The sequence below is a fragment of the Oryx dammah genome, unplaced genomic scaffold (assembly GCF_014754425.2).
Source record: "Oryx dammah isolate SB20612 unplaced genomic scaffold, SCBI_Odam_1.1 HiC_scaffold_13, whole genome shotgun sequence".
NCBI classification, from domain to species: domain Eukaryota; kingdom Metazoa; phylum Chordata; class Mammalia; order Artiodactyla; family Bovidae; genus Oryx; species Oryx dammah.
In genome coordinates this window covers 3,990,599-4,001,791 of record NW_024070197.1, presented here as the reverse complement: position 1 = coordinate 4,001,791, position 11,193 = coordinate 3,990,599, and the positions used below count along the sequence as shown (strand labels likewise).

General features: G+C 44.1%; 1 protein-coding gene across 1 annotated transcript; it reads left to right on the top strand.

Moving 5' to 3' along the window:
- Window positions 1-2,300: 2,300 nt before the first annotated feature.
- On the top strand, window positions 2,301-7,131 carry LOC120871980 (cationic amino acid transporter 3-like). The gene is given in 14 exon segments (XM_040252082.1): window positions 2,301-2,400; window positions 2,403-2,669; window positions 3,238-3,396; window positions 3,903-3,910; window positions 4,413-4,582; window positions 4,783-4,895; window positions 5,051-5,119; window positions 5,122-5,263; window positions 5,433-5,572; window positions 5,677-5,779; window positions 5,970-6,157; window positions 6,354-6,520; window positions 6,787-6,895; window positions 7,043-7,131. Coding segments are annotated over 14 exon segments (1,824 nt in total).
- Window positions 7,132-11,193: the final 4,062 nt, after the last annotated feature.

Genomic DNA, 11,193 nt, shown 5'->3' with positions numbered 1-11,193 from the left:
CTGTAATGGGAATAGGGAAGAGTTTTCTCTGAGCCAAAATGAGTATTATAGCCTGGAAGACAGAGTCAGACAGCTCTGAGCAACTGCTCTGTTGAAGCATGGTATCCAGCGCAGTCTTACACCTCATCCAAGCAAAGAACACACATTACACACAACAGGGTGTATTCCTTCAAGGTTGCAAAAGAGACAGACTTAGTACATAGATACTGAGACAGCAGCTCCCTAGTGTCTGGGAAGGGAACCTTATCTTTCAGGGAGTGTTAACATGGATGCCATGAGAAGGGAGTTTCTTTTTATCTTCAAAACAGATACTCATTACCTCAATGGTTAGAGCAGATGAGCTGTGAAGGTTGGACAAGCTGTCTTAATTCACACAAAATTCAGGCTGAACCATGGATAAGCGAAAATGACTTCCCCATACCTCAATGTGTGAACATCTTCTCCATCACAAGCAGATAAAAATCTTAAAACCACATGATCCAGCAATTCTACCTCTGAGGATATACCCAGAAGAATTGAAAGCACACTCTTGAAGAGATTTTTGTACACTCAAGTGTTCACAGCACCATTATTCACAGTAGCTAAAACATGAAAGCAACCCAAGTACCCATTGACCATCAAATGGATAAGCCAGTGTGGTACATACAAATAAGACTATTATTCAGCACTAAGAAAGGAAGGGAATTCTAACACATACTACAACATGAATGAAACTAGTGGACACAGTACTAAGTAAAATAACCTGATGGAAAGGGCAAATATTGTTTGATGCCGCTGAAATGAAGTAGCTAGAGTGCTCAGATTCATAGAGACAAAAAGCAGAATGGTGACTGCCAGGAACTAGAAAAAGAGAAAGGGAGAATTTTTGCTTAATGAGAATAGAATTTCAGCTTTGCAAGATGAAAAAAGTTCTGGAGTTTTCACAAAACATGAATGTACTTAACACTACTGAACTGCATGCTTAAAATGATAGAGTGGTAAATTGTGTGTTAGGTACATTTTGCCACAATTAAAAAAGACTTCTCAGGACCTCCCCGAGGGCAATCACAGAAGAGTCAGGGCTGATAGCAACACTTCAGATGCTCCCCGCCCACCCAGCCCCAGCCCCACCCCAACAGCCCAGGGGTGAGGACTGTCTTCTGTGCTCAGGACTCCCCGCTTCAGTTCTTGGAGATGTCTCAGCTCCAGCCCCGCACGGCTTGCCCTCAGCCTCCCTGACTGACCCAGTGCTCCAGGCTCTGCTCCAAGGATCCAGTAAGTCTCGGACCGGCTTCTTCTGTGGGAGACTGGGCGCTGAGTTCACATCCTCCCTCAACCCTGCAACCCCAGAGTGCTGGGGGCTCAGCCCGGCTCCAGCCTGAGGACGGAGAGACCCATTTTCCAGAGGAAAACAGGAGTTGGGGACTGCACGTATGAGGAGAGTTAGGGTTTGGGGGATTGGATCAAGTGTGGATACTTTGAGACTCTTTTTAGATTCTTTAATATTAAACCAATATTAAAGATTCCCCTTATACAAAGTTTATGGTATGAATACTGATGTCAGTCTCCTATATACTGTTGGCCTCCATATCTGAGAGTTCCTCCTCTGTGGATATGGGGACAATTTAAGGGACTTGAGAATCCTCCAATTTTGGTAACTGCAGAGATGACTGTATGGTGATTTATATTAAATTGTCATGAGATTTGCCGCACCCAAAAACTCTGTGAAGCTGGTTCTATTGCATATCATTGGCAGCATTTTTTAAATGATGATAACATATGAATGGGCTTCCCTGGTGGCTCAGTGGTAGAGAACTCACCTGCAGGAGATGCAAGAGATGTGGGTTCAATCCTGGGGTTAGAAAGATCCCCTCGAGTAGGAAATGGCAACCCACTCCAGTATTCTTGCCTGGGAAATCTCATGGGCAGAGGAGCCTGGCAAGCTGCAGTCCATGGGATAACAGAGTCGGACACACGAGTGACTGGGCACACACACGCCAATGCACATAGCACAGAATTGCCATCTGAAACATTTTTGAGCATCCAGTTCAATAGTGTGGCACATTTTGATGCAACATATTTTGCTTCCCTCAATTCTCATACACTTCCAGTAACTTCAAAAGACATTAAAAGTTGTATTCATGTTTGTAGAAACCATAGCTCAGAGATGAGGAATTTGTCTGATGTTATTTTGCCCCCTGCACCCCTTAACTCCATTGTTCCAAGGAATTATACTCTCGGGGTCAAGGGCCAATGGACATTCTTGATGGCTTTGTGTCTCGTTTTCTCTGCAGATGGGAGCCGCCTCCATTACGTCTAGGATGCCGCATCAGTATGTTCGCCAATTTGGCCAGAAACTTATCCACAAGCAGCCACTGGAGCCCAGACAGGAGTCTGAGAGAACCACAGCTCACCTGAACACCTCGACCTGGTGGCCGTGGGTGTGGGCAGCATCCTGGGAGCGGGCGTGTACGTCCTGACTGGTGAATTAGCCAACGTGAGAGCTGGACCAGCGACTGTCATCTGCTTCCTGGTGGCCGCCTTGTCTTGTGTGATGTCTAGTCTCTGCTTTGCTGAGTTTGGGGCCCGGGTACCACGCTCTGCTACTGCGTATCTCTACAGCTATATCACCACGGGTCAACTGTGTGCCTTCATCACGGGCTGGAACCTCATCCTGTCCTATGTCATTGGTGAGATGATGGATTGAGGGGAGAGTGTGGGGCTTCAGATCAGGAAATTAGGAGGTAGGTTTCAGGTCTTCACTCATTCATGAGAGTATTGTCTTTTGACCTTGTGGAGTGAAGTGGATAATAGTGGCAAGAAAATCCCACAACTTCATTGTACTTAAGTCTATCCTGTTTTTCTTAAATAATTGGACCAAGAACCCAGAGGAAAGGGAACTGTAGGGAGCGGGTGAGAGGGAAGCATGGCCCACAGGCTCATCCCCTTCCCTTAGTGAAACCTTTGCTCAGCTGTTGCCTTCATGGGATTTTATTTACACCTGGACTTAAAACTTCAACCCACATCTTCCAGCTCTCCTGATCCCAACTTTCTGTTATGTTTTCTTGTATAAAATTGATCTCCTCATAGCATATTAAACAGCTGACCTATTTTGTGAATCATCTGGGTCTGCCCTCTCCAACGCATGAAAAGAAACCCTTTGAGATTAAATATTTTGTTTGAGCCCCCCTCCCAAATATACCATATCAAGAACAGGTTTATGCTTGTCAATGAATCTTCCTCCTTCTGTTGCTGCAGCCACGGCCAGTGCGGCCAGGGCACAGAGCTACATCTTTGACAACCTGATTGCAAACCACATCTCTCAGGTATTACAAGAATCTTTCTCTGTGAATATGCCTTACTTCCTGGCCAGGTATCCAGATTTTTTTGCCCTGGGCCTGATGCTGCTGGTCACAGGTGAGAAAGGGGTCAGTGATAGGAAGCAGGGAGTAGGGTGTGGAAGGGGGAGGTGGGGTGGGAAAGGCTTGGGATTGAAGAATGCTAGGGGATTGGGACTGGAAAGGAGGATGTGTGACACAAAAGACTGGAAGGCAAGGCATAGACCATTGTTTCCCACACTTGGCATTATTGACAGTCTGGGCTGGACCATTCAAAGGTGTGGAAGTGTGCACTTCATGTTTAAAAAAAAAAAAGATTCTTGTTGGATGTTGAGTAACATCTCTGGGAAAATCAGAATGTCTCCAGACATTTCAAAAAGTCAGGATGTGGACAAATCACCACAACTGAGGATCAGTTACTTAGACGTATATGTTTCTTCTCTGTATTAAGACCAAATATGGGTTATCATTTTATAAAAAATATCTTTTAAAATTTTTATTTATGTATTTGGCTGTGATGGAAATTAGATATGGTGCACAGACTCTCTACTTGTGCCACTCGAGCTCCAGAGTGCAAGGGCACAGGCTTGCTTGCTCTGCAGCATGTGGGATCTTAGTTCCCTGACTAGGGATCAAACGCACATCCTCTGCATTGAAAGGCAGATTCTTAAACATTGGGCCACCAGGGAAGTCCCCAAAGATGTGTTTTAATTGAGAGGAAATTAATATAGCATAAAATTAAACATTTTATTATTTTCCCAGCTTTATTGAAATATAAATACAACACTGTATAAATTTAAGGTTTACATGAGATGATTTGGTAGATGTATATATTGTGAGGTGATTGTCACCATAAGAATTTAACCATCTTAAAGAGTACAATTCAGTGGGACTTAGCTGTTGGGCACTCATCACCTCTATATAGTCCAAAACATGTTCATCGTGCTAAAAGAAAACCCTGTACCACTGAGCAGTCACTACCATCTGTCCACTACCACCAACCGCCAGCCCTGGGCAACCACTAGTCTGCTTTCTGTTTCTATGGATTTGGCTATCTTGGATGTCTCATACACCATCTTTCCCACAAGACTACAGGTTCTGGGAGTTTGTGAGTTGACCCTAGTTAACAAAGTGTTCACAGGCATCAACCTTTTGGTTCTCAGCTTCATCATCATCTCTGGCTTCATTAAGGGAGACGTGCACAACTGGAAGCTCACGGAACAGGACTACACATTGAACACGTCTGGATCCACTGACACCTCTAGGTTAGAAGGGTTCTCTTGGCCATTGTAATGCCTGTGCGGGTGCAGAACTGGGAATATGGTGGGGAGTAAACAGATCTTGGCTGATGGATCCAGGTAACAGGGTCCTGGAGCCCAGGACTTGTGATATGAAGGGAGAAGCCCAGTAGAGGTGGCTGAACTCACTTTACCCAACTTCTTCCTCATCCTTTCTCTCATCATAGCTTTGGCCCTCTGGGTTCTGGAGGGTTTGTGCCCTTTGACTTTGAAAGAATTCTCCATGGAGCAGCTACATATTTCTACACATTTCTTGGCTTTGATTTCATTGCCACTAGAGGTAACATGGTTATTGTGTGTTCCATCAGGGGTTTGGGGCCAATTTGGCTGCCTTTGGCATTAGGAGTTGGGAGAAGGTGATCCCAGTTTTGAACACTGAGAAGGGAATTTAATTTTGTGATTTCACTCCAGTGTTTACTTCCCCCCATCCTGCAGGGAAAGAAGCCCTAAATCCTCAGCGGTCCATCCCCATCAGCATCATGACCACGCTCTTCATCTGCTTTTTGGCGTCTCAGCGGCACTCACCCTCATGGTGCCCTACTACCAGATTCATCGTGACAGCCCCTTCCCACAGGCTTTTCTCCACGTTGGCTGGGACCCTGCCAGATATGTCGTGGCTGTTGGCGCCCTCTGTGCTCTTTCATCCAGGTCAGTGTCACGGGTTTCTCCCCATCTACTGTCAGATGCTCAGGTATCCCAGCCCTCAGCATCGAGAGACAAGAGGGAAGGACACCTTGCCCCATGTAGACTGGGGAATGGATGCCCTGGTCTCTCCTGCTTCTCTGCATCCCCAACATGCTCCTATTTTCTCTTCCAGCTTCGTTGGTACCATGTTCACCGCCCCTCCTGTGATCCGTGCAATGGCAGAAGACAGGCTCCTTTTCTGGGGCCTTGCCCAGATCCATGCCCCCACCCGTACTCCCAGCATGACCATCATGTCTGCTGGCAACCTTGCAGGTGGGTAAACAAAACCCACTACTTCATTGTTTGACTTCCCTCCCTTGCATGTTTCCAATGGTTTCTCACGGTCTCTCCCCACCTTGTTCATGCCCTCTTTCTAGGGGTCATGGCATTACTCTTTGAATTCAGGGATCTTGTGGACTTCGTGTCAATTGGGACTCTGTCTGTTTACTCCCTGGTGGCTTTTTCTGTGCTTGTCCTCAGGTGAGACTCCACTACACCTTGACTGGGGACCTTGGACTTGTGGGGATTAATGGGGTTGTAATCATCTTCTGCCTTCATGCTACCTTCTAAACATGCTTCTCTGCTTAATGCAGGACAGATGTGGAATAGGCTGTGTGATGTTGGATGAGCAGGGGCTGCTGTTAATACTGCCGTAATGCCTCTAATTCAGGTACCAGCGAGATCAGAATTTAAGCAAGAAGGATAAAACTGAGATGAAGCCCGAAGTTGAAGGAAGTCCTTTGGACTCTGTACCTGAAGCAGGAAACTCAAATATCCTAAAGAGTCTGTGGTTTTCTACCAGCACCAATCCCACCTGGAAATCTGGCCAAATTGTCTATGGATGTGCCTCCCTGCTTGGTGAGCACTGGGATTTCTCTTTGGTCATACTCTGAAACTGACAAGATGGGTGGGATTCTGTGTCTTTGGCAGTTAAGGAGGAGTCCTGGAGATATGATGGCCCTTTCTGATGTAAGCACTTTCATGGATGGACTCAAGATCCTGACATCTTTGTCTTCTGGATCCAGCCTGTTCTCCTCCTCCTTGACTCTTGCAGTTCTCCTGCTGATTATCCTGAGCCCAGTCCTGGCCCAGTGGCCCAGACGTGTGTTCTCTGGAGACCCCGTGCTCACAACAGTGGCTGTGCTGCTGCTGCTGCTCATCATTGGGGTCACGGTCATCATCTGGAGGCAGCCCCAAGACCCCTCTCCTCTTTACTTCAAGGTAGGTGACCTTACATGTCCAAACTGTCCACCTTGAGTGAATGAAGTCTGCATGCTTTGAGGTCTAAACATCTTTGCTGGACAAATGAAGAAGGAGATTTGCTAAAACAAGTGGACCCTTCCCTGACCCACACTCAGCACTTTACAATCTCAGTAGGCACTGAACATACAGCCTGAATTGGACTGAATGTGTCCCACCCATGTACAGTCGTGTCTCCCTTTCAGACATCAGGGGTGTGTCCAGGGATGAACTGACTCTGCCCACAGGTCCCTGCTCTGCCTGTCCTCCCACTGGTCAGCATCTTTGTGAACATTTACCTGATGATGCCGATGGTCTCTGGGACCTGGGCCCAGTTTGATGTCTGGAATGTGATTGGTAAGTGGTTTTCTGGGATAAAGATTCCACTTGAGTGACTGAACCCAAGCTGAACTCCCCCAAACTGTCTTAATAGGAGACTTCTTGAGCCTCTGTAGATGAGGAGAGAACCTACTTTCCCTTCTCACTGTCTCATTTCCCTATTAGGATTTCTCATATACTTTGGATATGGGATCCGACACAGCCTGGCAGGGAACAATCATCAATAGCCACCAGCCTCCACCTCCCAGACTTGACAAAAGCATATCAGGTCCTGAAGCATCTTAACCACAGGAAAGAGATGCTATGTGGAACCGCTCCATGCACTGGAGAATCTGCTGGTTCAAGAGACACTTTGAGCCTCGATGGAGTACGAAGGTGGAAAGCGTTTACAGCCGCGTATTTTTGCCAGTGGACAAAATGACTTTGATGTTTTACAATTTGTAAGCAAATTTTTTTAAGCATAATATTCATATAGATTCCTGTGTTAGGAAGATCCACTGGAGAAGGGATAGGCTACCCACTCCAGTATTCTTGGGCTTCCACAGTATTCTTGTGGCTCAGCTGGTAACGAATCCGCCTGCAATGTGGGAGACCTTGGTTCAACCCCTGGGTTGGGAAGATTCCCTGAAGAAGAGAAGGCTACCCACTCCAGTATTCTGGCCTGGAGAATTCCATGGACAGTCAATGGGGTTGCAAAGAGTTGGACATGACCGAGTCTTTCCCTCTATTCATATAGAAAATTGCATGCATCAGAAGTGAGCAACAAGATGATTTTTCACAAATAAAGTACAACATAACCAGCAACTAGAGGAAGAAATAAAATATTAACATGCACATAAGAAGCACTTTTTTTACCTAATTCCAGCAAAAACACAGAGATTGAAATTTCGAAAGAAAACACACATAACTACATATTTTGTCAAGAGTTACACTTTACATATTAGCATATAAATAGGTTGGAAGTAACAGTAAGGGAACAGATATAATGTGCAAACGTAATAGTAGGAAGCCAAGGCAGATATATTAATATCAAACAAAGTAGACTTTAAGAAAAAGAGGATACTCACTGATAAATTGGATCATTTCATAATGATAAAGCAAAACGGTCATTTTTATCCCTCCCCAACTTTACTGAGTTATAGTGTAGTGGTGGTGGTTTAGTTGCTAAGTCATGTCCAACTCTTTGTGACTCCATGGACTGTAGCCCGCCAGGCTCCTCTGTCCATGGGATTCTCCAGGCAAGAATACTGGAGTAGATTGCCATTTCCTTCTCCAAGGAATCTTCCCTGACCCAGGGATCGAACTCATGTCTCTTGCATTGCAGGTGGATTCTTAACTGACTGAGCCCCCAGGGAAGCCAGTCACATACTCTTAGTTACACAACAGAGCTGATGGGGAAAAGTTCTTTATTGAAAATATACTCCTGCTTTGCTAGAGAAGAGGGAAGAGGGTGGGAAGTAATGGTTGGTTGATAAATGGCTACAGTTGCATAGAACTAAAAGGAAGTGAAATTGGAGAGACAAGATTAAAATGTGTTGCTGCAGAATTAATGTTTAAATTGGGCTTACGGGCATTGAAGACATTAGTAATAATGAAGTAAAAGACTGTTGGTGGGAATGAACAGCTGATGTAGAGTGAACGAGGGATGGAGGTCAAGATATTGAGTACAAGTTATTAGATTAATTTAAAAACAGATAAGGATGAACAGAATTAGGACATACAGGATCTTACAAGTTCTGGGATAACAGGCTTAGAAAGCAGTTCATGGAGACTGATTCTTTTGAGTAAAACTTTGATGGAGGAGGCTGACATCACCTGATTGCTGTTCTTGCCTTACCACTGGGGGACAACGAGATATCCTGTGTTACCCAGTGTGCTGTAACAGGCAACACAGAATTCTGTCCATGAAAGGGTCTTGATGAGAAGCTGAATCAGAATGTACTCAAGCTTCTAGATCAACTTCTAGTTCATAGAAGACCTAAGAGTTTCAGCCAAAAACATTATTGGCCAAAACCAGAATGTGGATAATTTTCCAGCAAGGAAAAATGATGCACTTTCTGTAACAATTAAATGATATGACCCAAAGTGGAGAGTTAATGTAGACATACCTTGGAGATTTGGTTCCAAACCACTGCAATAAGGAGACTTGGCAATAAAGAGAGTCACACAGCTCTTTGTTTTTCCAGGGCATGTAAGTTATTTTATACTACACTGTAGTCTATTCAGTGTGCTATAGCACTGCCTTTAATTAAACAATGTATAGACCTTATTTTTAAAGATGTATAGAACACCCTTTTGGACTCCGTGGGAGAGGGCAAGGGTGGGATGACTTGGGAGAATGGCATTGAATCATGTATATTATCATAACTGAAATGAATCACCAGTCCATGTTTGATGCCTGATAGAGGGTGCTTGGGGTTGGTGCACTGGGATGACCCAGAGGAATGGGATGGGGAGGGAGGTGGGAGGGGGGTTCAGGATGGGGAACACATGTACACCCGTGGCGGATTCATGTCAATGTATGGCAAAACCAATACAATATTGTAAATTAATTAGCCTCCAATTAAAATAAATAAATTTATATTTTTAAAAAATAAATAAAAAATAAAATCTAAAAAAAAAGATGTTATTGATAAGAAATGCTTACCATCATCTGATGACTCAAGGTTGCCACAAAGCTTCAATTGTAAAAAAGTAAAAAATGCAATATTTGCAAAGCAAAACAAAGAAACTTATTTCTGTAAATATGTATATATCTTTATATTCAATTCATATGTAATTAATATTCATATAAGTATTAATATTCATAAATGTTTGTCTGTGTAAAGTATTTGTATTAAAATAGTACATAATGTATAGAACTTTAGAATTGGGTAAATTAATTAAAATGCAGTAAACAACATAGATATGTATATACTGATGGAGAAATGTTTTGTAGATGTGTGGGTGGGTGTGAGTGTGGGCACATTCACTCAGTTGTGTCTGACTCTTTGCAACATGGACCATAGCCCTCCAGGCTCCTCTGTCCATGGGCTCCTCCAGGCAAGAACCCTGGAGTGGGCTGCAGTTCCCTTCTCCAGGGGATCCTCCCGACCCAGCAATCAAACACCAATCTCCTGCATTGGCAAGCGGATTCTTTACCACGGACCCACATGGGAAGCCATTTTATAGATTATACATTTGATCCATCATCTCGGTTTCCTGTACAATCATTTGTATCTGCGGTTTTGGCAGCAGACTTTAAGCAGATGGAGATATATGTCATGAGTAACTTGATAGCTAGGGCAAGGATAATAATATTAAAACAATAATCATCTATAAAGCAGAGTGGGAAATTTGCCTAGTCCCAAGGGGAACCTACTAATCAGGTCATTGAAAGGGTCAGTCTGTGTTACATTTTGCAACCATTTTGCCCCTTGGAAAATTTCTTCTGTGTGTGTCCCAATGTCTTCTGAGGTAGTAATGTAAGTCAAAGAAGTCATGTGAGTAATAGTATAATGCCTTCTTGTTTGGCCAGTAGAAAATCTAGGGCAATTCTATTCTCTAAAACCTACTGTGGCTGAGGATTTTAGGTATATCTGTTGTGCTACAATTCTTTCTGTGGTTTCTTCAGTTATTTGAGCAATGGTGGCTTATTGATTTCTAAGTATATTTCTGTTTACACATACCCTTGGGCTAGGAACCAAGATTCCCAAAGACTTTGCCACCAGCTATCTTGGTATCTAACATGGATCTCTTGACTCTGTAATGGGGAGGTAACATAACGCCCCACTACCATGAACCTACTTGCCAGTTAGTGAGACATACCTTGGGAAGGTGGATTCGTTCCAGTACCACATATGAAGACAAAACCCAGGGGAGCAGAAGGCAGATTTGGACAAATGAGGACCCTCATACACTGCTGTTGGGAAGGTAAATTTGTGCAAACACTATAAAACACAATATGGAGGTTTCTAAAAAACTAAAAACAGAACTACCATCTGACCCAGCAAGTCCACTGCTGGGTATATATGCGATAAAAACAAAAACACTAATTTGAAAACATGCATGCCCTTCAATGCTCATAGCAGCATTATTCACAGTTGCCAACAAATGGAAGCTACCTAAGTTTCCATCGACAGATGAATGGATAGGCCTTCCCTGGTGGTCCATTCACCTTCCAATGCAGGGTACACAGATATATGATGCCTAGTCCAGGAAGATCCTACATCCCATGGGGAAACTAGGCCTGTGAACCACAGCTACTGAACCCACATCCTGCAAACACTGAAGCCCTTGCAGCTAGAAACCATGCTCTGCAACAAGAAAAACCCCAC